General features: G+C 36.5%; 1 protein-coding gene across 5 annotated transcripts in view; it reads left to right on the top strand.

Annotated features, from left to right (window-relative positions):
- Nucleotides 1-27,276, top strand: part of LOC131149006 (probable LRR receptor-like serine/threonine-protein kinase At1g06840) — a 120,343-nt gene that overhangs the window by 50,089 nt on the left and 42,978 nt on the right. For all 5 annotated transcript variants that reach the window (XM_058099030.1, XM_058099031.1, XM_058099032.1 and 2 more), the window contains 8 exons: nt 7,821-7,895; nt 10,219-10,287; nt 10,500-10,568; nt 10,773-10,844; nt 11,042-11,128; nt 11,359-11,427; nt 16,579-17,084; nt 23,385-23,543. In XM_058099030.1, coding sequence (XP_057955013.1) covers nt 7,821-7,895; nt 10,219-10,287; nt 10,500-10,568; nt 10,773-10,844; nt 11,042-11,128; nt 11,359-11,427; nt 16,579-17,084; nt 23,385-23,543 — 1,106 coding nt within the window. The remainder of the gene's footprint in view (nt 1-7,820; nt 7,896-10,218; nt 10,288-10,499; nt 10,569-10,772; nt 10,845-11,041; nt 11,129-11,358; nt 11,428-16,578; nt 17,085-23,384; nt 23,544-27,276) is intronic.

Genomic DNA, 27,276 nt, shown 5'->3' with positions numbered 1-27,276 from the left:
ATGAGTAGCCTAGAAATACACATTTTATAGCACGAGGATCTAACTTATCCACCCTAGGAGTTAGTTGATGAACAAAGGACACACCCATATATACGAAGAGGAAGAGAAATTAAAGGTGGATTAGGAAAAATAATGGAGTAGGGAATTTAGCACTAAGAAGAGAGGATGAAATTCTGTTGATCTGGTAACAAGCAGTAAGTACATAGGGATAATGAATTTAGAAAGGTGTGGCAGCAGCAGTGCAGGCGGTAGAAGGAGATAACATCTCAAAATGATAGAGTCCACCAACTTCACACTCTCTGCCAATCGTCTTCTTCGTCTTCAAATCCTGAATAACCATAGAATTAGGGAAGAATGTCATTGAACAATTCATGGATTTAGTAATTTTTCTAACAAACATAAGATTGAAAATAAATTTGGGAATATATGAAATCGAAGGAAGAGAAATAGAAGAAGTGGGATTTATAGTCCTAGTTCCCTTAGCTGCAGTGCTAGATCCATTAGCAAGAGTAATATAAGGTAAATTTGCAGGATATTGAAAGTGGAGAAGAAGCTAGGTATACCTGTGATATAATCTGTGGCAATAGAGTCTATAACTCAAGGACTAGGATGAGAAGTACTAGATGACAGACATAATACGTGATTACCTATTTGGGCAAGAGATGCAATGGGAAGAGAAGCTTGTTGTGACGCTTGATAATGCTGAAACTTGGAATACTCTTCCTCTGACATGGATATAGTACGTTGCCCCCCATTCGTCCCTAAAGGTGAGGAGTTGGTGCTGGCTCATTGAATGCCCCTAAAGATGTGAAGTTAGTGGTGGCTACATTGGCAACACGTTAAGGTATTCCATGAAGATCCCAACACTGCTCAATAGTATGATACAATGAGTGTGTATGTGAGGAGTACCCCTACCTTGTGCGTCTCTACCACTATGACCACTTGAACCACCTCGATAACTTTTGTGGCTGTTTGGTAGAAAACTAGAATCACCCTATGTAGGAAAGGTTGTCCTCTCAAACGACAGATGCAAGAGTAGAAGAATGTGTGCTAAAGGAAGCTCAAAGTGCATGAGAATAAACATAAGCAATGTTGGCAGGTCCGCATTACTGAATATCTGGGACTAACTGCCTCAAACTCATGTCTCAAGCCTGCTAGAACTCGAACTACTGTCATATGCTTGCTCTGCTTCTGCATCTCACAAACGTTAGCAGTTATAGCTGAAAGTACTCTTGGGATAAATTATACATGCTTGTAAAGTTGTAGGAGTATATGAGTTTGGCATAATCCCAAATCTCCTTGCACATATCTAGATGCATACACATCCGTGCAATTTGTGGCTCCATTCATTTCCATAAAAGGGAAACAATAAAGGCATATTCCTGAACCCACATGTCTTTTCTATTCTCGTCAGAAGAATAACATTGGAGCAAGTGGTCATATTTCCCTAATCCTGCTAAATAAATCCGAACCGATCTAGACCATTGAACATAGTTCTTTCCATCCAACTTTTGAGTCTTATTTGTGGTAGTGATGTAAGAAACAAATTTTTAGGATTCATAGATTCCATCCCAACACTCACAAATCAGCAACCGCACCAAAAAACAAGAAAAGCAATCAAAACTGATGGGGACAATCACAAACAACGTGAAACACCAACACAACAACGAACGAGGTGAGCAACTCAACGACGGAGTTTGTTTATAAGTGTATGGTTGGTTTTGTGAAATAATATGGGATGGAGGTAGATTTGGGAAGGACAACTGTGGGAATGATGTTTTTCAACGACAATTGAGGGGAATTGGGTTTAGGTTGGATCACGCTCTGGTACCATGTTATGATTTGATTAAAATGAATGACTTAACTTTTTGGAGATAGGTCTCTTCCTCTATATATAATACAAAATTAAATACTTTCTAATGACAGTTATACTCTTACTAACTCTCACTAATTAACATACTAACACACTCAATAATAATAATACTAAAAGACATACATAACCTCTAACAAACCCTTGTAAAATATATTGTGACTGACTTGGTGTTCATTGTTTTTGCTAGGCTTGCAGCATGCCATGATCCCACATCGATTGTTACTAGTGAGATCATGGGTATAAAGGAACGAATTAGGTTCTAACGTTGTGAGGCTGCTTTTACAGGCAGCACCTTGAGGCTCATGGGCCAAAGAGGACAGTACCCCAAAGTTGGCCCAGATTATTACATTTGATATGAAAGCCACCGTCGAGGTACTGCTTAATAGAAAGGAGGTGCTTTTGTTTTTGACAAAGTTGGGGCACTTAATAGAACTGGCCCAATGTTTAAACAATAATGCTATGGGCCTTTCTTTGGATTCAAAGGAAGGTTCTTCTCAATTGGGGCTTTTGCAGATGGGCCTTGTCTCTAAATAGGCCCATTACAAGGATATGAGTGATTAGATCCCTTCCCTTTTCGACCCTGTTACAGAGCAAGTTCAATATAACAACAGCAACAACAAAACCAAGGCTTAAGTCTCACTGGGTGGGGTCGGCTATATGCATCCTATTTCCGCCAGTTTATGCGATCATGGACCATTTCTTTTTGATAGATTTTGGGCTATTAAATCTTTACTCACTATCTCCTTTCAAGTTATTTTAGGTCTACCCCTACCCCTTCTACCACCCCCTATAGTAACTAACTCACTCTTCCTTACTGGCGCACTATGTGGCCTACGTTGCAAGTGTCCATACCATCTGAGTCGTCCCTCCCTTATCTTATCTTCTATCGGAGTTGCACCTAACTTATCGTGAATATATTCATTTCTTAATTTATCCTTCAGTGTTATACCACTCATGCATCTAAGCATTCTCATCTCGGCAACTTTTATTTTTTGGATATTTTGTTTTTTTGTCGCCAAACATTCTACTTCATATAGCATAGTTGGTTTTATAGCCATCCTATAAAACTTTCCTGGGTATTCTATGATCACAAAGCACACTTGAAGCACTTTTCCATTTTACCCTGTTTGCTTTAACTCTATACATTACATTATCTTCAATTTCTCCTTCAGCTTGCAGAATAGATCCAAAGTATCAAAATCTACAAGTGCTATTTATTTCTTCATTGTCAAGTTTAACTTTGTCTCCAATATTCCTCTTGCCATTACTGAAATTACATTTCATATATTCTGTCTTATTTCTACTTATCCTAAAGCCTCTAGATTCCAAAGCTTCTTTCCATAATTTTAACTCAACCTCTACTTCGCCCCTAGTTTCATAAATTAATACAATATTATCTGCAAACAACGTACACCATGAAACCTTATTTTGAATACTCTTAGTTAGTTGGTCCATCACTTAAGCAAAAAGATAAGGGCTCAAAGAAAATCCTTGATGTACACCTATGGTGATTAGAAATTCTCTAGTTTCTCCATCTATAGTCCTTACACTAGTCATGACTCCATCGTACATATCCTTAATGACATCAGTATACCTACTACATACACTCTTTTTTTCTTCTTCTAATACTCACCATAGAACTTCCCTAGGTATCCTACATATGCTTTCTCTAGGTCAATAAATACCATGTGCAAGTCCTCTTCTTTTCCCTAAACTTTTCCATTAATCTTTTTAAAAGATATATAGCTTCTGTGGTAGATCTCCCAGGCATAAAATCAAATTGATTTTCTGAGACCTTTGTTTCTAACCTTAATTTTTGTTCAACTACCCTTTCCCATAGTTTCATTGTATGACTCATAAATTTAATTCCACGATAGTTATTACAATTTTGAATATCTCCTTTATTTTTGCATATAGGCATTAAAGTGCTTTTCCTTCATTCATCTGGAATTTTCTTAGTTTTTGTAAATGTATTAAATAAATTAGTTAATCATATAATTCTGTTATCACCTAAGCATTTCCAAACTTCAATTGGAATGTTATCTGGTCCTATAGCTTTCCTATTTTTCATCTTTTTTAGTGCAAACTTAACTTCGTTAACTCTAATTTTGCAAATAAATCTCATATTTTTAGTCTTTTCCTCATTTTTCAAATCTAAGTTTAAGCCTTCTAGTTGGTTTTCATTAAACAATTTACTAAAGTAACTTCACCATCTTTCTTTAATGTCTTTGTCCTTAACCAAGACAATATCATCCTCACTTTTTATACATTTTACATTTCCTAAGTCCTCACTCTTCCCTTCTCTAGTTTTAGCAAGTTTAAATATATTTTTGTACCCTTCTTTTGCATCTAATCTATCATACAAACTATTAAATGATTTGTATTTAGCTGCACTAACAAACATTTTTGTATTTTTTCTTGCCTCCTTATGCTTTTCAAAGTTATCCATGTTTCTATGTTTTTGCCATGTTTTACACCAAATTCTTTTTGTTTTTACGGGTTTTTGGACATCTTTATCCTATCACCAACTTTCTTTGCTATTCGAGAATCTTCCCCTTGATTCACCTAAAATCTCTTTTGCTATTTTTTAATAGAGCTAGCTAATCTACTCCAAAGACTATTTGTATCTATCCCATTCTGTATAGTCCAATCCCTATCCTTGATCATTATATCTTTAAATTTTATTATATTTTATCCCTTTAGATTCCACTACCTAGTTCTTTTGCACTAGTTTTTTTTATCATCTTTCTTCCATTTTTTAATACATATATCTAACACTAAGATTATATGTTGTGTGGTTAGGCTTTCACTTGGAATAACTTTACAATCCTTGCATGATAAACGATCTACTCTCCTAGTTAAAAAAAAATCTATTTGACTTCTTTTTTGTCCACTTTTAAAGGTTATTAAGTGTTCTTCTCTCTTCTGAAAGCAAGTATTCATTATACTAAAATCATATGACATAGCAAAGATTAAGATCTTCTCCCTAGTCTCATTTTTGTCTCCACATCCATATCCTCTATGTATCCTCTCATAACTTTTATTATCCCTTCCAACGTGTCCATTCAGGTTTCCTCGTATAAATATTTTCTCAGTCCCTGATATGTCTTGTATAATACTATCCTTATCTTCTCAAAATTTTTCTCTTAAGATTTTATGCTAAGCCTACTTGAAGAGCATAAGCACTAATGATATTTATTATCTCTTGGACTAATACCATCTTGATTTTTATAATTCTATTCCTTACTCTGTTTACATTAGCAATGCTATTTTTTAAATTTTTGTCTACAATATTTTCCTACTCCATTCTTATGTTTTTCTTTTGCAGTGTACGAAAGTTTAAATCCTAATTTATCAATTTCTCTAGCTTTCTCCCCCACCCACACTTAGTCTCTTGAAGGCAAATCAAATTAATTCTTCTTCTAATTATTGTGTCCACAATTTCCATGCTTTTACCCATAAGTGTCCTTATATTTCTAAGTTGTTAATCTAATCCTAGTTTCCTGAACTAACTTCTTTACCTGCCTATGTCCAGAATGATGTAGGAACCCTCGCATATTTGACACTGTACTTGTGCCAACATGGAGTGTTGCTTTTGGGGGACAGCCTAGTCCATCCGTTTCGCTACATTTGGGTGGTACAAGTGCAATGCGTCGCTCGTAGGGGACGCCCTAACAAATATTCGGCAAGGATTCATATCATAGTGATTGGGCAAATTTTACGCTGGCTATCAGCTACCTAACGCAAACCTCCTCCTTTACCCGGGCTTGGGACTGGTTGTGTGTGAAAAAAATTTGGACATTATGTGCATCCCAGGCGGAGTTTACAAAGCAGGTTCAATATTATAACCAAAATTCACAGAAGCAAGATTAGGGGAAGGTGGGTCTTCAGTCATCTGCTAACGAAATCCAAACCCTTTATCCAGTTCTCCAATACAACCATAGAATGGAACGGGTCAACATTCAGAGCATAATGTGGACAATTTTAGCTTGATTTAGAGAACTGTTCGTCACAAAAATGATGATAAAAATAAAGGCGTCAGCTTGGCTGTTGGTTCTGATTTTGCAGAGGGATTAGAGGCTGGTGTCTCCAAGAATAATAATAAAAAAAAAATGGTTTGGGTTGGAAGCCTGATGTTTCAGGTTTCAAATCTAAAAAATCTACTGATCCTAAGCTGTACGCTCATTGGAAGGCAGCTCTGATGGGTGCAGAAATTAGGAAATTAAGTAAAGTGAAGAGAGCATTCTGGTGAGATAAGGCCAAATATTTTAAGAGAGATTCTGAAGGAGAGTTGAGTATCGTCGAAGATAAGAGGAAAGGAGGCTAAGAAATGGGGATATCTTTTTTGAAAACGGTAGTGATGACATTAGTGGGTTTGATTGTGATAGGGGGTTTGCTGTTGGATGAGATTTGGGCACAATTTGAAGGTGTTTTTGTTTCCTATGATGTTCTCGGGGACTGATTATATGTACATCCAGCCCTGTTGGAAGGATTCGTGGGGGTTTCTAGTTTCGAAAACATTGGGTTGGATAATAAACTGCAGTGCAATGGTGGAATTTTATGTACACCAGTGGAGATGATTTCTAGGAAGGATTTAGAAGCTCAAGATATACTGGATAAACTAGATCTAAAATGTGTGGTGCAGGAGGAATTGAACTGCACTTTGATTGGGGCAAGTACAAAGCCAAGAAAGGTCAGAGGGAGGTAGATGATTTAAAGTGCTTGGTGAATTACTTTGGAAAGGGATTGAAAAGGGGTTTTCTTTGTTCATTGTACTTTTTGTTTATTTTTATTTTTATCTTTATTTTTATTTTATGTTTTAATTCTGTTTTTTATTTTTTCAGGTGGACTTATTGTCCCCTTAGGTTGTAACTTCTCTTTCTCAATCTAATATATCTTTTTTTAGTTAAAAAAAAAGCTAATTTCCAACTTGGCTTACCACTGTGTAGGCAGAAGATCCTCTGGAGGTTTAGGGCCTTTTACCCAAGGGAGACAAAATCCTACTTGCTCAAATTTGATGGTGTCTCAAGCACAAATAGCACACAGTGCTACAATACATCCACTATTTCACGTATGTATTAGGAATTTAAAAGATGCATACACGATGTGCATAGCAAACAAATACTATCTTACGAGATATCCATTGCCAATAAATTTCCCAACACACAAATAGAGCTTCACAACATCTAGCTATTTCACTTTATTTGAATTCAAAAGATGCACGCACACAAGATACGTGAAAACAACCCTCTTCCTTCTGAGAGCAGTAGCCATAGCAAATAATTTTCCGATTACAAAAAAAATGTGGCTATGAAAACCCTGGAAAACACCTGTACTAGACAAATAAATTAAGATTATCAGCACCTCCAATTTTTTTTTTGATGCTCCTCTGAGTTCTGTATTTTTTCTGACTTTGCTTGATTTTCTACGAAAATTTCTCCCTCCTCCTCCCTCTCTCTAGAACTAGGGTTTACAAGTTACAACAAATGGTAACAGGTGTAGTATGTTTTTCTGGTCTTCCTAATGCTGGAAACACATCAGGATAGCAGCAGCACAGTATGCTGCGAGCTGTCTGCCAGGTCTCCTCTCCTGGCTTCAGCATGCTCACTCTTCTGTTTTTTCTAGTTTAGCTCCAAGATCTTGTGTTATTTATATCTTAACATGGAGTCTCTTAGTTTCATTTCATCTAATCCCCTCCTACCATGATAATTTAATAAAATTCCAATATCTATTAACTCAACTTAATTAATGTACAGTATTCTTAGCTTTATTCCATTCAAAGCAGGAAAGGACATGCAACAACCATGCAATTTATGAAATTATGTTAAATTTATCAAGGTTTAAAGAGTATGTTATGACAGTTTTCCCTCTATTGCAGGACAGTTGGAGTACCTTAATAATCTTTTGTTGATGGTCCCTGAACAGTTTTGGTTTCTTTGTTTTGCAGTCAGCTTGATAACAACAACTTTGATGGGAGAAAGATTCCGGATTCTTATGGCAACATGTCTAAATTATTGAAGTTGTAAGTTCATATTTTGTGCTATGTTTGTCTGCAAATTTAAGGCTTTTGAAGCCTTGAGGCATGGGGCTAAGGCATCATTTTCCAATAACGTTTTGAAATGCAATATGTGTTTTAAGTGTTTTCATGGACATGTTCATACATGTGTGTATGCATGTGAAAATTTTAAAACAAGAATAAGAACAACCAAGGTTTATTTCTCGCTTGGTGCGATTGGCTACATGAATCCCCTTACACCATTCTGCACACTCTGGGGCAATATCCTTAGACAATTGTAGGACTCTCAAATCCTTGCTCACTATCTCAGTCCAGGTTGTTCTTGGTGTACCCCTTTCCCACCTGCTCCCACCAACAAATTGAAACTTAAAAAAAAATTTAATAAAATTGAAATACACTAAGAGTTTGAGGGCAGGGAAATTATTGGGGATCCTTGTTTAAATTCAAATGAGATTACAAAGTTTTGTATAGATCTGTGTATTTTGACTAGTATGTTTCTTGGCCAATGATAAAAGGTTTGGATTGATGTCTTACTTTGGGAGATAAAGCTAGATAGTTAGAAGGGCTGTTTGAAGAGGAGGATGTTAGCAAGGCATTGTCTGAATTGTGAAACAATAAAAAAGGAGAAGGCTTCTGGTCCATCGTTTGAGAGTTCACCCAATGGTACATTCCATAGCCTCCACTGCTGCATTTCTGCACAAGAGAATCTTTCTTTGCTACCACATCTCCTTATAATTGTCCTTAAGCCATCAAATTTCTAATCTTGATGGATCCTACAATCTTTCCTCCATGCATGTGGCAGCAAACTTGCATCAGAGCAGTTCCTTGCATGCATTGGTTTGTGTTGCTTGCTGTTTGCTGTTTCATTTGAGATTTTTAGTGTCAAGTCCCCATTTATGGTATGCGATCGGCCTTAACTCCATCCAAAGTCCAGTGGACGCAATAGGCCCAGGAAAGGAATAGTTCTACAAAAATCATGTTTTAAGTAGGAGTAATAAGCCAAAAGAGAGATCATTTGTTAAAAAACACAAGCTATACAGACAGTCCATGATATGATCAGACAGGGATTTACATTTTACTAGGATCTTTACATTAGGATTTACTCACTTTATATACAACATCATTCCCACAGGGCAAACCATTCTTATTACATATTTCTTGGACTAGATATGTTCAACAACTACCCAAAAAAAAAAAAAGAAAAAAAAAAAGAAAACGTGTTACGTGTCTTCGTGCCAACCTGTGGTATATATCTATAACAGTAGCAAGTCTTTGGAAAACCCAGCAAGTATGCTTTCCTTCATTTCAATTGAATTTTAAATTGTTAAGGAAATAGGGTGAGCAACATGAGCTCAGTGCACATCCGTAATCTATTTTTATTTGTATATGGATTTTCTCACTTTAAGATGTGATTTTTTTATGCATGCACACACATTATTATCATGAACATATTCCCTATTTTAAGTGATCACTTTATCTAGAGTTACCATCACAAGACATCCAAGTAGCACATACTCCTATCATTTTTCTCTACATAGCAGTACCATCTCAAACAAAGTGCCAATTTCCAACTTGGCTAACCACCACATAAAGCAGGAATACCCTTCAGAAGTTTAGGGTCTTTCACCCAAGGGAATGACAATCTCTACTTGCTCAAATTTTCATAATACAAGAGGCGCAAATAGCACATAATGCTACATGGCATCCGGCTATTTCATATAATAGGAATCAAATAGATGCACAGTTTCTGTTTGGGACACTGCAGGGCGGTTGATGTTTTGTACCATGGGATGTCATCCCCTTGATTCTTTGCTACTCTAAATTTCTCTTTACTGATTAAAAAAAAAAAAAAAAAAAGATGCATGGTTGCGCACACAGGCTGTGCCATAGCAAACAAGTGTCATCTTTGTTACAATATCAATATCCATTACAAATAATTTCCTGGCTAGGCAGCTATTAACTTTTACACACAAACTGGTGTGCATGTATACTTTTTGGCAGTAGAATCCTGTGAGATGACGTGACCTCATTGGGGAAAAATGAGGTATTGATTACTGTGTCTTCCTGGAGGAGCGCGACTGTTTCTTTTCCTTCTTGAAATATGGTTCCTTTTGCTTGGTTAATGAGGACTGTCTTCTCCCTCTCTCTCTCTCTCTCTCTCTGACATCAAACACCTAATTTGATCTTGATAAAGTTTTTTGACAATAAGCTCCCACAAACCTTTCATTTTATGAGAACCTTAAATGTCAATCTAGAAGTATGCATGTGCACCTTGTCCAGATTTTATGATGTCAAAGTTTGTTATATTTCTGTTTCTTGGCTTTGTCAGGAGTCTTAGGAACTGTAACCTGCAAGGACCAATCCCTGATCTGAGTAGGATACCACATCTTGGTTATTTGTAAGTTGATCACCATATATTTGGTGTTACTTAATGTTGAAAAACATCACATATGATTGAGGAATTATAAGCTTTCCCATGAAAAATTCCAAAAGCATCTGGATGAACATGGTTTTCTTCATCTTCAGACAGCTCCATTGACCATTTGTGTTCATTTTATGTTTGGCTAATGAGAACCTTTCGCATTCTGCTTTATGATGTACATATTTCAGAGACGTTAGTTCAAACCAGCTCAGTGGATCTATCCCACCAAATAAACTTTCTAAAGATATCACGACTATGTAAGATTCTCCACCTTAAATTTTATTCAATAACTATTATTTTATTTTTTCTTTTATTTTTTTTTGGTTGGTTGACCTGTCTCTTTTTAAGCATTTTACGTTGAGTGATTTCTTTAAGAAGCATCCTTAGTATATTTTAGTAAAGCATTATTCCAATGATTTCTTTTTGCCTTTTAACTTAGTTATCTAAACAATTTTGTGCAGTGATTTATCAAAAAACAATCTTACTGGAAATATACCTGTCAACTTCTCAGATCTTCCTAATCTTCAGAGACTGTAAGCATCCTTCCACTCTCTCTCTCTCACCCCCCTCACTCTCTCTCCTTATTTCTTTATCAGGTTTATGGTTCCGCAAGCACTAATGTTTGGAGTAGGAGTATGTTGCATTTAGCAGAATTCAAATTGTTTCAGTTATTTTACTGCATGGCCCATGAAATAAATGGGTTTATCTTATAAGCGGTTCCACATTGCAGGTCACTTGAAAACAATTCTCTGAGTGGTTCCATTCCATCCACCATTTGGCAAAATTGGACATCTAATGGCACTGAAAAGCTTATCTTGTATGGCCTGAAACAGGAAAATCATCATTGCTTTCAGTTCCTCCATCTGCATTTTTATGCGTGGAACTCTTTTTTATCTTTTTTATTGTGTTTGTTTTGCTCAGCAACAATTTTGATTTCATCTTTGGTTGGACATGCTGTTTTGAGATCCAAGTTTTTGATGCTTTTCACTATGAAATTTGGTAATATCGATTCTTAATGAACTATTTGTATGTTTTTCAATTTTGCAGGGATTTGCAGAACAATATGCTTTCAAAATTTTCAGGCGGTCTTAACCTCCCTCCAAATGTCACCATCTGGTTTGGTTTTGCACTTGCATCTTATTAATATCCTATGGGGGCATTTGGTTTGTGGCATCTTGGATGCCCGTTGGGAGGGAATCATATGCCTAGGAATGCAATGTCTTTCTCAGGGTAATATTTTTGTTTAGTTCAGGCTGTAGGATCCAGGGGAAGATGTCCATGTCCATATTTGGTTTAGCACGGGGATTCTTGCAATGTATTTATTAAGATTACCTAAATGCCCCTTGACCTGTGTACACAATATTATATGCTAAATATTCAAATCCAACCACTTGAGCAGATGTACAGATTAAATTTAGTGTTATAAGATCACAATATTACATGATATTGTAATTAATTATGTATCTTCTTTATTATGACAATGTTATATTATTATAACATAATATACTTTTGCTTGATATTTTCAGTATTCAAAAAATTACTATTTTAAATATCTTTGTTACTGGTCATTTTGGTTGTTTAGCATTATTTATATATGTTATTGTTATGTTAGTAACAATTAGTTAGTAGGGGCATATGGTCAGTGTAGTGTACTTGGCATTTATTATAAATAAAAAAAGAGATCTATCGTTAAGATTAATTCCCAATTCACCAAATGCTTCAGCATGGTATCAGAGCATTATCTGACCTAAAAAGTTCATTGCTGCTGCCGAACCAAAACCTATATTTCATGATCCTATTTAAACCTGCCACTGTAGAATGATCATCGCACCACCAAAGAACAGAATCAGGTTCAGTAGTTGCTGAAAACACTGCAGTCACAAATAAAAAAATCCCTTTCAGAATCTCAATAAACCCTTCATATTTTTGAAAAACCAACCACATAACAAGCCACGAAACCTGCTGATCTGCTAGGCTGCAAAATTTGACAGCCAGAGGAGCCCTCACATGCTGCCACGTGCTTGCCGAAAGCTGGCAGCTCTGACTCCACATGCCGGCATATGAGAGTGTTTTGAGCAATCTTTTTGCTCCGATTTTCTCCATTGTCTTAAAGCCTTCCCAACACCATAAGATCAAGTTAGTCAAGTATTTTCTTTAAAGATCCTACCTGTTTTGATCATTCACTTGTGGAAGTTTGTGTTAATAACTGTGTCGTTGTGTGGTACCATTAGGGCCATCAGTTAGAGCAGTGTGTGGGGTTAAAGGATAGGGTTGTACTTCGGAAGTGTGGTACTTTTTCAGTGGTGTGGGGTTTATGGTTGGAACACGATGCACAGATTTTTTCGGGGCAAAAATTGAATTGGCAGTTGGTTTGGGACAAAGGTTCAATGGTTGGCCTCTTTGTAGTGCGTTGGTTTGGGGTGCTATAAGGGAGTCATTTTATGGAAGTTCAGCAAGATTGGAGGAATCCTTTGATTTGATTTTGTCAGAGCTTGATAATACAATGTAAAAGCTTGATATACATTGAACAGCGTTTTTGCTCTAATTTCCTCTCAAATGTCTTGAATTTTTCCTTGCACCATAATGCCAAGTTCTTTGTCATCTTTTTTGTCCAAAGATATCACCTTTTTTAGTTGCTCATGTGTGGCATTCTGAGAATGATTGCTTGCTAACGCCTGAAGCTGTTGGTCAATGCGCAAAAATGAATGTCCACAAAGTTTTTTGGAGTGATATTGTGCACGTAGCTTGCTCCCTCATGAATAAAATGTACCTCTGTCCTCGGTGGTAAAATCTTATATTCAGTTATCTTCCCTAATGTTCCTTCATTCTCCCTCCTCGTATATTTGGATGTGTGTCCTTTGTCCATTAGTTAACGTTAGGAACGGATAAGTTGGATCCTCATGCTATCAAATGTATTTTTCTTGGCTATTCGTATACTCAAAAGGGATATTGGTGTTATAGTCCTACTTTACATTGATTCTTTGGCTTTGCTAATGTCACCTTTTTTGGGTCTACACCATACTACTTTGATTCCTTGAGTTTTTGACCTTGATGAGTCCCTTCTCTGCCATGCCTTCCAGATCTCAACCTATTCTCTGTGTTGGATCCTTCTACATCTTCATCCTGTTTGAGTCCTTGATCATCCCAATTTGAAGGTATATACACGGAGACTCAAAGGAGGAGAGCCTCCTCCAACCTCTATTGATTTGCCTCTAGTTCCCTCATCAGATGATTTTATTTCCCATGATCTTGATCCATTTATAGCTGTTCGGAAAGGCAAATGCACTTGTATCTAACATCCAATCTCTAATTTGTTTGTTATGATTTGTTGTCACCCTCATATTACTGTTTCATTAGTACTCTTGTCTTCTGTTGCTCTTCCAAAATCTATTTCTAAAGCCCTATCCCATTTTGGGTGGAGGATTACAACGGTTGAAGAGATGTGTGTGCTATATGATAATGATACTTGGGATTTGGTTTTTCTTTCTCTTGCTAAGTTTGCGGTTGGTTGTCGTTAGGTGTACAATGTGAAAGTTAATCTTGATGGTTTTGTGGCTCGTTGAAGGCCTGTCTTGTTGCTAAGGGATATACTTAGATCTATGGTTTTTATTATTCAGACACATTCTCTTCGGTTGCTAACGTTGCCTTAGTATTTTTGTTCATCTCTTTAGCCATTACTTGTCATCGGCCTATACATCCGTTAGATGTGAATGCTTTCCTACATGGTGATCTTCATGAGGATGTCTATATGGAACAACCTCCTGGGTTTGTTGCTCAAGGGGTGTTAGGTTTAGTGAGTTGGCTTAAGAAATCATTATATGGATTAAAATAATCTCCTAGATCATGATATGGTTGATTTAGTGCTATAGTACTTGAGTTTGGCCTCTGACAGTGTAGTAGATCACTCTGTATTTTATTGTCATACTCCATCTGGCAGGATTTTGCTTATTGTGTATGTGGATGACATTGTGATCACTGGGGGAGCTTCATATTATATTTATTTTTAATTGAGCCATCTAGTACCTAAAGCTTTTCCTGCATAGTAAGCTTTTGACCAAGGACTTGGGACTGTTGAAATACTTGTTAGGTATAGAAGTATCGAGATCTTCTACGGGAATTGTCTTGTCATATAGAAAGTATGTCTCTGGTCTTTTAGATGTGATGGGGCTGTGGGATCCAAACCTATTGATACACCCATGGATCCCAATAGTAAGTTTTAGTGACAGACATGGGTGATTTGTCGCCTAACCCGAGATAGTACTGAAGACTTGTTGGAAAGTTGAATTATCTCACAATCACTTGACCGGATATATCCTTCTGCAACAAGTGTTGTGAGTCATTTTCTTAATTCCTTGAGAATAAGTCATTGGGATGCATTAATTTGCATTTTGAGATATCTTAAAGGTTCACTACTAGAGGTCTCTTATGTCAAGATCGGGGTCACACCCATATTTAGGGATATACATTTGGAGATTGGGCGGGTCGCCTTCCGATTGAAGATCCACAACTAGGTTTGTGTCTTTGTTGTTGGTAATTTGGTGTCTTGGAAAAGTAAGAAACAAACTATGGTGTCTTGGAGAAGTAAGATCCACAATTATGTCTGTATGGCTGTATCTTTGTCAGTTGTAATTTGGTGTCTTGGAAAAGTAAGAAACAAACTATGGTGGTCAAGTCAAGTGTCGAGTCAGAGTATATGGATGTGGCGCACACTACATGTTAACTTGTTTGGTTGAAGAACATGTTGAAAGAACTAGTTTTTCCACATTATCAACCTATGGAGTTTATGTGTGATAATCGAGCTGCTATTCATATTGCCTTCAACTGGGTTCCATGAGCGGACAAAGCACATTGAAGTTGATTGCCACTTTATTTGGAAGAAACATGTATAAAAGCTCATTACAATCACTCACGTGAAGTTTGAGTTTCAGCTTGCTTATTTGTTTGCTAATGCTTTGGGAGGTCCTCGTGTGAAATTCATTTTTAACTAGCTAGGAGCATATGATATATATGCTCAGGCTTGAGGGGGAGTGTTAATTTTTATTTAGTGATTTTTCATTATTATTATTATGCGTTAAGAGTTATGTTAGTAATTGTGTGAGTTAGTGAGGGTGTTATGATCATTGGTATTGTACTTGACATATATTATAAATGGAGGGAGAGACCTGTCATTGCAGGTTGGTCTTCCCTTTTACCCAATTATTAAACACTGTCATGGTGTCAGAGTTGTTTACTAGGAGGTCTTGGGTTCTAATCTTGTTGTCCATGTGTATTATATGATGTCTAAAAAATTATTGTATTCTCTGTAATGGGTATTAATTATTGTGTGTTTATCTCTCCACATGTTGTCGGGCTGCACGTGTGGGTGAGTGAAAGCTTGATATACATTGTTGGTCCACAAACTATTAGCTTAAGCTTTTAGGTAAGGTAGTAATCTAACAATACCCTTATCCCTCTCGATAAATCTTCTGCCCCTCTTTGAAATCCATTAGTTACTGATCTAGAGAAACAATTGAAGGTTTATGAATGATGGAAAGCTAGCACATATATCACTGCCACCATGTAGGCACTTCATCTGCCCATCACTATTTCAACTTTTGATTTTGGAGATCCATCCTGATGTGACTTTGACTTGCCCATTCCATTGTGAGGATTTTTCTTATCCTTTATTTTTTATTTTTTGCATTTTATATTTCTCTCTTTAACAAATTTCTTTTCTATTAAAAAATTATAACCATAGAAACAGTGTAATAATTCTATATTATAAGGTAAAATGCATTATTATTATTATTATTTTCAAAATAGTAGCCAATCTATTGTATGTAATACTATATTAATACAACATATTATAACCTAATATATTATGTTATATGAGCAAATTATCAGGAATATTTTGGTCACCTAATTTTATTTATCTATGGGAATTTAAAATAGCTAAAGAGGAGGGTGTACCCTATTCCAACAGTTGGTGAGAAAAGGTATATTCATAGGATGTCTTATATGCCCATGCCGTAGGATTCCTGTGGTGAACGTTCCTCAGAATTTCCCTGGATCCCGTGAACCAAACGCCCCCTCAATGAATTGAAAGTTGATCTTTGTCTGTGTAACGTCTTATCTACAGTGGGTTTGGTTGTTTGCATTTGTGTCTGCTCAATAAAAGTTACAACACTACCACAAAAGAATTACAAATGCTTTGTTTTCATTCTAGTTTAGTTGCAATGGGATAATTCTTAATATGATCTCATTCCTTTATTAATTGTATCATTTCAGGCTTCAAGGGAACCCAATATGCTCTAACGTGAGCCTAGCCCAGTTTTGTGGATCACAGAATCGAGATGAAAATGATGTTCAAAGCTCCAAAAATGTTTCTTTCTCTTGTCCTAGTCCATGCCCACCTCCTTATGAATATGCACCAGAATCCCGAATGCCTTGTTTTTGTGTTGCACCGCTACTTGTTGGATATCGGTTGAAAAGTCCTGGGTTCTGGGATTTTTTACCGTTCTTGAATCTATTTGAGGGCTACCTAACCTCTGGTCTCAGATTGGATCTTTATCAGCTATACATTGATTCATTTATATGGGAAGAAGGCCCGAGACTGAAGATGTATTTGAAGCTGTTTCCTATTTATGATATTGATAGCAACAATTCTCATATCTTCAATAGCAGTGAGGTTCGGCGAATCAAAAGCATGTTTACAGGGTGGAATATTCCTGATAGTGATATCTTTGGGCCTTACGAACTTCTTAACTTCACTCTGTTGGACCTCTATAAGGATGGTTTGTCTCAGAATCCATACATGACTTGTTTTACCAAAAATTTCAATGCTATAAAAAACAATGCATATTTTATAGTAATTTTTTTCGGTTTTAACTGAATATTAAAGAAGTAGTTGCATAGGCAGCCCCAAGTCATTTGGTTTTAAGGTTTTGTTGACTGAGCAAGTTGTATCTGAAATTGTGGGATGCTTGTAGTTCCTTGCATGTGTAAGTGGGTGATGCTTGCCATGGCTTCTTGAATTTGCACAAGTCAAGGAGTCGGAAGAACTTGTTAATGCTTCATCAGTGAAAAATTAATTGAAGTATGATCTAATTTTATTGCATAATTTAATGAATTCTGTTGTTTTACTGGCTCAGCTGGGAACTCTCATAACCATTCAAGTGTGCTCTGACCACCAGGCCTGGACATCATCCTCATTGTTAGAAGAGAATATGTTATTTTAATAATTAAGTTGTGTAAAGAAGATATTTTGTCCTTAAGACTTCATTATTTAATAATATATAAGAGGGCAGACCTGGAGCTGTACGTAGATTCCAGGAAACTGCAACCCTGTTGTTTCCTCTCTTTTTCTCTTCTCCTCTTCTCTTCTCTTGTTCTCTCCTTCTCTTCTTCTCTCTTCCATCTCTGACTTTATGACATGGTATCAGAGCATTGATCTCCTTCAAGTCTGATTTATCTGAATTGGTGTTGATACTCTGGTTTTTTGTTTTTTGTTTTTTTTTTATCCTCCCCTAATCAGTGTTCAATCTGATTTTCCTGTTGCTTTGGGAGTCGTATAAGGACACCCTCCTTCTGGGTTAGGTTGTACAGCATCCGGCAGGAAGCTGTGTGTTTTCAAGGTGATTTGCTGATGTGAAATCATTTGCACTGTTTCTAGCATGCTACTGCTGCTGCTGCTGCTGCTGCTGCTGTTCCTCTGTTACTCTGTTTGTGGTTTTCTGATGATGCTTATTTTGAGGACGTGTATTCGTGATTGATAGCTTGCAATCTTGCACCAATTACTGGTTGGTTTTGATTGGTGTTCAAATATTTATTCTTGTTCTTATCTGCTTCCATTTCCAGTTTCTGCCAGCCGTAATGCCCGGGGCTGCTGCCAGGTTGTTTATTAAATGGCTGCAGTGCTTTTCTGTGGTCTGCCCTGTTCTTGGTGGTTAAGTAATTCCCATTAGTATATTGTAAGCTCAGTTGTGTTGTCATAGCTGCCTATTGAAGTTCTAAATTTTGGAGAGTTTGAAGTGTTTTAAGTTCTGATTTTTTAATGTACTGAAAGTTCTATTTTTTGTGGCAATTCTCACATTTGCACACAATGGCAAGGAAAATCATACTATTAATTTCTGTTGGGATCTCCTTGGGAAACCAGCTTGGGCCAATAAGTCTCTTGCGAAAGGTGATTTTATTTTTGACACTTCAAATGCACCTATTACTCCACTAAGGAGTTGAGTACATCATCCACCTTGTCTTGAAAGGTGTTTAACAGTATTTTTTGCATGGTTCAACAACTCAAAACTCATTCTTTTACATCTAGTGCTACTGTGGCCCATTCAGGTACAACTGGTCTTCTTGCCTCTTCATTCTCCTCACCTTGGGTTTTAGGTTTTGGTGCCTCCTCTCATGCAGGTAGTACTAATTTGTTTGAGTCCAAGAATCCCCCTACTCTACACAAGGTTTTTCTTGCTGATGGTTCGATTACATTGGTTTCTAGTTCTGGTTATATTTTTGCAATTCCTTCTACTATTTCGTTTGTGTTATTTGTGCCTAAATTTCCCTTGAACCCACTCAGAATTAGTCTACTAACTAAGTCTCGTAACTGTTCTGTGACCTTCTTTCCCACTCATTGTGTTATTGAGGATCCCCAGACGAAGAAGAGGATTGGTGGAGGGCCTAAGAAGGATGGGCATAATTGGATTCTCTTTCTCTAGATCAAAATCAGGAATATCCTTCACTGCTTCTTTCTTTGCTGCATCTGATATTACTGCACTGTGGGTCCAAGATTGAAAGGAATGCCGATGGCATACCAACCCAAGGACTCCCATGTCTTTCTTGGCCGGATCAACCCAATTGGTGATTTCAAACAAGTGTTTCTTTATATTTAGAGCAAGAAGAGGAACGGCAAGAAAGCTTTCTTTATCTTTATGGATAACCAATTCGATGGTGGTCATGGTGGGTCCAAGTCATGTCAAATGACTTTCTCAATTTCTCCCCATGGTGTCTCTCTTGATCAATGGCATGCTCATTTGGGTCATCCATCCTTGCAAAAACTACAAGTTTTTCCTATGTTCAAGTCCATTTCTCGTTTTGAGTGTTCTGTGTTAGTTAGGAAAGAATATTAGGACATATTTTTTGTTTACAGTTGAGTCTTATAGTAAATCATTGCTTATAGGTCTGATTTTTAATGTATTTGCTCAATTCTACCAGGAAATAGAAACTTGATTTGGCATCAGTATCCAAAGTTTTTGATCTTATAATGCACTTGAATATATTCAAAATGAGCTTCAGTTTTTTTGTTTGGCCAAAGGGATTATTCATCAAACATCATGTATACATAACCCTCAATAGAATGGTGTAGTCAAATGAAAAAATTGACATTCACTTGACATAGCTTGGTCTCTACTCCTTCATATGCATGTTATTAAAACCTTTTGGATGGATTTTATATTATAGCTTGTTTTATGCTCAATAGGATGCTCTCAAGTGTTCTAAGGGGATAAATTCCCTTCTTTATCGTGTACCTAGAAACATCCATGTTCTTTGTTGTGCCTCATGTCTTTGGGTGCACGTGTTTTCTTCATGTTCAACATATTGGTTAGGACAGGTTCTCTCCTCGTGTTTTAAATGTGTTTTTGTTGGGTACTCGAGAAATCAGAAAGGATATAGATGTTACGATCCCCACACATCGGAAATATATTAGTGCTGATTTTTCACCGTTTTTCAGTTGACACTATTATTCCATTATGGGGTCTTCCTTGGATGAATCTATTTTGATTCCATCAACGATTTATGGTCCCTCCTCTTGTGTTGATCCTCCTATTCTTACTTGTTAGATTACCACTTTACGTAAAAGATTAATATTTTAGGTAAAGTGGTTAACTAACACGCTATTAGAATTGTTTACCAGGAGGTCTTGGGTTCTAGTCTTCTTGTTTGCATTTATTATGTGGTGTTTAATAAATTAATATATTCCCTATAATGGGTGTTATCTATCATGTGTTTATCTCTCCATGTGTTGCTGGGATGCACATGCGGGGAGTGTTAAAGCTTAATATACGTTATTGGCCCACAATCTATCATCCTAAGCTTTTAGGTAAAGTGGTGATCTAATACTTCCCTTATCCCTCTTGACAAATCGTCTGCCCCTCTTTGAAATTCATTAGTTATTGATCTAGAGAAACAATTGAAGGTTTATGAACGACAAAAAGCAAGCACTAACATCACTACCACCATGTAGGCCCCTCCTCTGGCTATCACTATTTCAACTTTTGGTTCTGGAGATCCATCTCAATGTGACTTGGGTTTGCCCATTGCTTGTAGGAAAGGTACTCGAGTGTGTGCTTAGCAATCCATAGTCTTTTATCCTATTGCTCACTATGTTTCAATTCTTCACTTAGTCCTTTTCCTTGTCTATTTCCTTAGTTTTTATCCCTTTGTCGCATGTTGAAGCACTTTCTAACCTTAGATGGAAGCATGCAATGGGTGTAGAAATGGATTCCTTGACCACTCAAGGGACATGAGACTTAGTGGATCTTCCCCTTGGTAAAGAGTTGGTTAGGAGTTGTTGGGTCCTCACCATCCAATATATTCCTAAATGCTCTATTGGACAACTTAAGGCTCTGTTGGTTGCCGAGGGGTACACCCAAACATGTGGTATTGACTATTTTGAGGTCCTCTCCTATTGTTCGTTTGAATTCTGTTCGTGTATTGATCTCACTAAAAGTTAATTTTGATGGCGCTTATATAAGTTGGATGTGAAGAATGCCTTCTTCTATGGAGATTTGCATGAGGAGGTATACATGGAGCAACCTCCTGGATATGTTGCTCAAGAGGGGCATGGTAAAGTATGCAGGTTGCATGAGGCCATTTATGGTCTTAAACAGTATCCTCAAGCTTGGTTGGACAACTTTAGTGTTGTAGTCTCAACATTTGACTTTATCCGGTGCTACTCTGATCCTTCGATTTTTTTACACAAAACTAAAACAGGTATGTGCTTCTAATAATTTGTGTTGATAATATCATCATCACTAGTAACAACCATTGTGGGATTGTAGATGTTACGCAGTGTGGTGTAGGACAAGAAGCAAGGCCTTGGGAAGATCCATGTCAGAGACTACTTGAGAAGAATTGGATTGATAATTATTGGGTTTAGTTAATAGTTTATTATGTGTGTTTAGTATTAATCAGTATAGGATTACGTGCATTTGGAGGTTGTTTGTAAAATTTGTGTAACGTAGGGGTATGTTTCTAATGCACTGTAGCTTTAGGGGTATGTGTATAATTTCATGTGTTTAGTGGCTTTCCTATAAATAGTGTGTGATAGCCATGATATAGGTAGCAGTTGATGAATTTGGATTGGAATTAAACGTGAGTTTTCTCCCTGGTATCTCCTCTCTCCTCCCTTCCCCTTCTTCTGTTCTAATTTCTCCATGGCTGTCAGAACCTTGATGCTGCCCCTGCATCACAGGCTTCAAGCTAAATTTCAAATCAAGGGACTTGGGTATTTTGTTGGTATTGAGATTGTATGGTGTAGGAAAGGGTTGAACCTATCTCAGTGAAAATAAACATTGGACTTGCTAAGTGAGGCTGGTTTGTTGGGAGCTAAACTAGTGGATACTCCTATGGATCCCCATGTGAAGAGTTCTAGGGATGTTGGTCTAGGCTTTGAAGACAAATGTTGATATAAGCAATTGGTTGGCAAGTTGATCTACTTGATTGTTGCTAGTCGTGGCATATCTTTTGTAGTGGGGGTGGTGAGTTAGTTCATAGAAAATCCCAAGCAACCTCATTAGGATGTTGTTTGTTGGTGTTTGCGGTATCTCAAAGGCTCTCCAAAGGTTTGATATGTAAATGTAATAGAAATTGTGAGATTGTGGGATACTTTGATACTGATTGGGCTGTGGATTTATTGATGATCGAAGGTCTACTACTAGATATTGTACATCTGTGGTAGGTCATCTTGTTACTTGGTGTAGCAAGAAACAAACTACTGTAGCAAGATCTAGTGCTGAAGGGGAATATCGAGCTATGGCTCATACTGTGAGTGAGCTTATGTGGCTGAAAGTCTTGTATGTTAGAGATGGGATTCTTGGTAACAAAGCCAATAGAGGTGTTTTGTGATAATCAAACTGCCCTTTATATTGCTAGCAGTCAGTGTTTCATGAGAGGACAAAGCACATAGAACTATAGAAGTTGATTGTCATTTTATGAGGTATGTTGTGTTGAAGAAGGTCGTGAGGACTCCCTTTGTGAAATCTGTTGACTAGTTAGGCAATGTTTTTACGCACCATTTATGTAGGCCCGCCTTGTCTAATGTTTGTTACAAGATGGGATTAGGTGATATTTATACACCTTCAGGTTGAGTGGTATTGTTAGAAGAGAATATGTTATTTTAATAATTAGGTTCTGTTGTTGTCAGTATTTTTTCCTTAAGGCTTTATTATTGTTAATGATATATAAGAGGGCAGAACTGGAGCTATGAGTAGTCTTGAGGAAACTGCTGCTCAGTTTTTTCCTCTCTTTTTTCTCTTTTTTCTCCACCTCTTCTCTCCTTGTCTTTTCTCTCCTCCAACTCTAACTTTACAACAATCATGTTTTACTTAACAAACACGTTGACTCCTTAGTAATTATCTGTAGCATGATGCATTTTTTTTATTTGGTAATTTTGGGCATTTTTTTTTGCTATATGCTACTATTTTTGTTGAGATCTTTTTTAGTAACATGCGATACATATCTATGGCCTATTATGCTGAGGCTGAGGTAGTCCTTCTCAAGCCATGCCTCATGATGAGGGTTAGTAGACTTCACTTTTTCCTTAGCTTCAATCAGTGCAGCGGTGTTGTTGCCAATACAGAACTTCAAATGTAACAGTGCACGAAATAGCTGTTTGCATAGGTTAAGATGGTTCTGTTGTGCTGCACGATCTAGTAATTGGTTTCCCCAGTTGGCAGCCCCAATTCCTGCTAATGTGGCTCTGTAATCACTTGCATTGATACTGCTTATCCATCCTACTAGCATATTTCACCCTCTCTGGGTGATTTGTGTGTATGCACTTGCTCTTGAATGTTTTGTCACTCTTATTGCTGTTGCAGCTTTTCCCACTTCTCCAACATCTTCGTTAAGCAAGGGCGCAATTGCTGGCATTGTAATAGGGGGCATTGCTGGTGCAGTTACATTGTCTGCAGTTGTTTCACTTCTTATCTTGAGAATGCGTTTGAGGAGCCGCCATCCAGTTTCTAAAAGACGTTTATGTAAGTATATTTTAAGTTATTAGTACATGATGCTTTGGTAGAAATATTTGTCTTCGCGGTGTCATTTGCTTAACTATTTAGGACTTCGTTGACTTAAACCAAATTGAGTGGGTAAAAAATTGTTGTTAAAGTGCCTTGTCCCTACTATTTTGAGCTTACAACTCAAATTCTGATGTTAAATTTTTATTGAATCAATTTTTGTACTTCTATATGGGCTTCTGTGCAGTATTTTTTTTTTAAATATATATTTGTTGATGCTTTTTGGACAGATGCAAGGCTGTGTTATTTAATAAATAATTTTTCAATTTTTGTACTTCTATATGGGCTTCTTAGTATCGACGCAAGATGTAGAATGTGTTATTTTCTTGCGTTACTGGAACATGGTTGATGGAAGGTCAACGTCCAACAACTTCTATTCTTTTTATTATCACTTCAAGTTCGCATAAAAGCTAATATATAAGGGCCTTTTATAGGTTTACATTGCTTGGAAGATGAGGAAACTATTTTAGGAAACCTAAATAAACTAATGTACTTGTTCTTTAAATAATAATATCTTAAAATATTGTTTCCTAAAGAATAATACCCTAGAATCTTGAAGATGCAACCCTAATAAAAATTCCCTAAATAAGATGAACTAGGATACAGTAGAAAGGTAAATAGTTCTTGTTTGCATGCTACATTATTCTTCCCAATTACTAAGAATTCAACCTCGAATTTTGAAACCTAAAGGATGAAGAACCCAAATCATGATCAGGGTTGACAGAGACCAATGTTCTTTGTTGGCTGCAAAATGAAATAAGAGTATATGATGAAAAAGACATAGGCTGTATAGCTGGTAGATTGAATGATTAATGCAACTGGTTGGAGCTTAGGCTCTAATTTTGAGGCTTCCACTATTTCTTCAAGGGTTTTTCAATCTCTATGGCAGCTTCCTCAAGTTTCTTTTTTTCTGGTCTACCTTGTGATGGAGGACCGCCTATATCTTTTAGGCAACCCATTTAGAACATGTATTTTAGGCGATGATTTAGGAAATTGTGCTTGTGTTGAACTTCCCTTTGTATTGTGTAATTTTTTGTTTTATTGGGGTTTTTATGTAACTATGTGTTAGTAGTAGTGGGTATTATTACTCGTTTGTAAGGTACTTGGATGGTTATTGTTTTGAATTAGACTGCAATTGCAGTTTGAATCAGTTTGCAATTGCAGTTTCTTCTCTTTCTTCCCTTCTTTTCAGGTCTGCTCTGTTCTCTGCTGCCTCACAGCTTCCTTCCCTCTTTCTTCTTCTCTGTTCTTCTTGTCATTCTCTTCTTCAAATAACTCTCTCTCTCTCTCTCTCTCTCTCTCTAAAGTTCTGTTTCTGTCCTGCATCACATAATAATGCGAGATTTAGAACTAAAATAGTATAAATAAAATACATCAAAGACATGTATGTTGAGTGTAAGGTGCAACAACTGTAATATAATATTGATATTAAACATATTCAATTAATATAAATGAAATTCATAAATCAGCTAAATATGATTTATTATACAAATATAAGAATTTAAATGTAACTGGTCAAATAAAATGTTCTAGCTGGTGTCTCAGATTAATTTTTCATATAATTTCAAAACTGTAAAAGTTATTCATATCCCCTTGTAATAATCTTTAATAAACAAAAGAAGATAAATTAATACCAAAATTTCAATTTGGGCTGTGAATCTCAAATTTGAATTTCAAGGAAATTTTGTTTTATAGAATTTTGACAAATTTTGGTGAAATTTCAAGATTCTAACAAATTCTGAGGGACTAATGGAAATTTCCATGGAGATTTTGTAAAACGGAAATGGATTGCCATTTCAATTTTGACGATGGTGAAAAGCATAAATTTCAATGAAAACGTTGAAAATTTCGTCGAAATTTAGGACCATGACGACAAGCACAAACAACACATGGTACTACAACACATCTTTCACATTATAGGAATTCAATAATGCAAACTCAGTTGTGATATAGCAATTGAACAACCATCTTCCTTACTAGATCAATAGCTGTAGCAAATAAATTACTAATGAAAATTATGCCGTTATGGAAACTGAGGAGAAAATGTGTGCTTCTGTATATTTTAATTAGCAAATATGCAAACTTACAAATGCTTCCTAAAGGATTATATTATATACGAATTCCTACCTTTTCCCTTGGGGAATTCCATTATTACCATAAGTTCTAGATGACTAAATGAAAATTAAGGACACCTACTTTGATAATTAGTTTCTCCAGTTTATTTTGATGCTCTAAATTTTATTCTAATTTTTCACTATTTTCTGCATCTCTCTCCTCTTACCACTCTTTATAACTAGGGTTTACAGTACTGATAACAGGTATTCGCTATGTTGTTGCTGGTATTGTTATTTCTGGAAGCAATTAAACAGGAAATGAGCTCTTAAGTCTCTATTCCTTGCTTTAGCAACATCCATCACTTGTGTTTTCTTTATATTTCTGACTCAAACTTGTGTATTATTCAATTTTTTTCTTGAAAAAAAAGATGTATTAGATAAATAGAAGAGAAGGTACAACATTTGGGGACAAGGGGTCCACCAAATAAAGGAAAAGAAAAAACAAAAGAAAGAAAACAGAAATACAAAGCGCAGGAACCCCTTTTCAAACCCTTTCCATCATCGTTTACTGAGCTATTCAAATTCACTAACTCCCTTTGCCCAGTCATCTTTTGACTTTTATCGCCATCTATATGCATTTCATTTCCTCTAATATCATTCAACTGTAAATCCATTTTATCCCGAAGATTTTGAGCTTCTAACTCAGGAATCTCGACCACAGGTGCAGGTAGAATTCCATCCTTGCATTGTAAATTGTTTGTTGACCCATCATGATCAGAAATAGAAATTCCTTCCAAAGCTTCCAATGGGGGTGGATGGACATATGGTAAATCCACTATTTCCTTACGGGAATTAGAAATGTACCCATATCGTTCTAAAATCTTGTCCAATGACAACCCCCTGCCACAGTCAAACTCATTAATATCTTCACTCTTTGAATCTGAAAAATCCCCGCATTTCTTACCATCTTTCCTTTACCAATGTCGTAACTGCATCTAGTCTTCTCCTTAGCATTTTTGGTCCTCCACAATACTAAACTCCTTTAGAATTTTTCCTTAATAACTTTGGCAATGACTGACCAGAATTTTCTCTCTTTCTTCAAAAACCTTCTCTATTTCAGCACCATACAAGCCACTCTCCTAGAGCATAAACCTTTTTGCCATAAAATCTATCTGCATTAAGACGATGCTCATCAGATTTCTCCCCAATCCAGCTTCTTCTTTTCCACTTCACCTTCTCATACCTCTACAAAACTTGACACAATCTTAACACCACGATCTTGTTTCGAATCTAATCTGCTAGAGTTCTGAACTTGCTCTAAATCTTGGTCAATCCAACTCATATGCCGGAAAACTGGAGGCTTGATTTGGATTCCATGAGCAGAATGTTTAATGTCTTCCTCACCTGTACTCCTTTTCTGAGGTCCAGGAGCTGAAATTTGGACCTGCCCATTATCTGAAAGCAATAAAGAAGACTCTGTTTTTCAGTACCACATGCATGGTGTTAAAATCCCAAGTATCTTTGTGAATAATGAATAAATTAGGAAAGTGGGTAAATGTAGAAGATTTATATTATTTTGTAGGGGGATTATTTCCTTGTTTAGAATAGGTGATTGTACTATATAATGTAAGATTGAGATG

This window comes from Malania oleifera, chromosome 2 (assembly GCF_029873635.1).
Source record: "Malania oleifera isolate guangnan ecotype guangnan chromosome 2, ASM2987363v1, whole genome shotgun sequence".
Taxonomy (NCBI): Eukaryota; Viridiplantae; Streptophyta; class Magnoliopsida; order Santalales; family Ximeniaceae; genus Malania; species Malania oleifera.
Note: the sequence above shows the minus strand (reverse complement) of the source record. Positions and strands in the feature narration are given on the sequence as shown.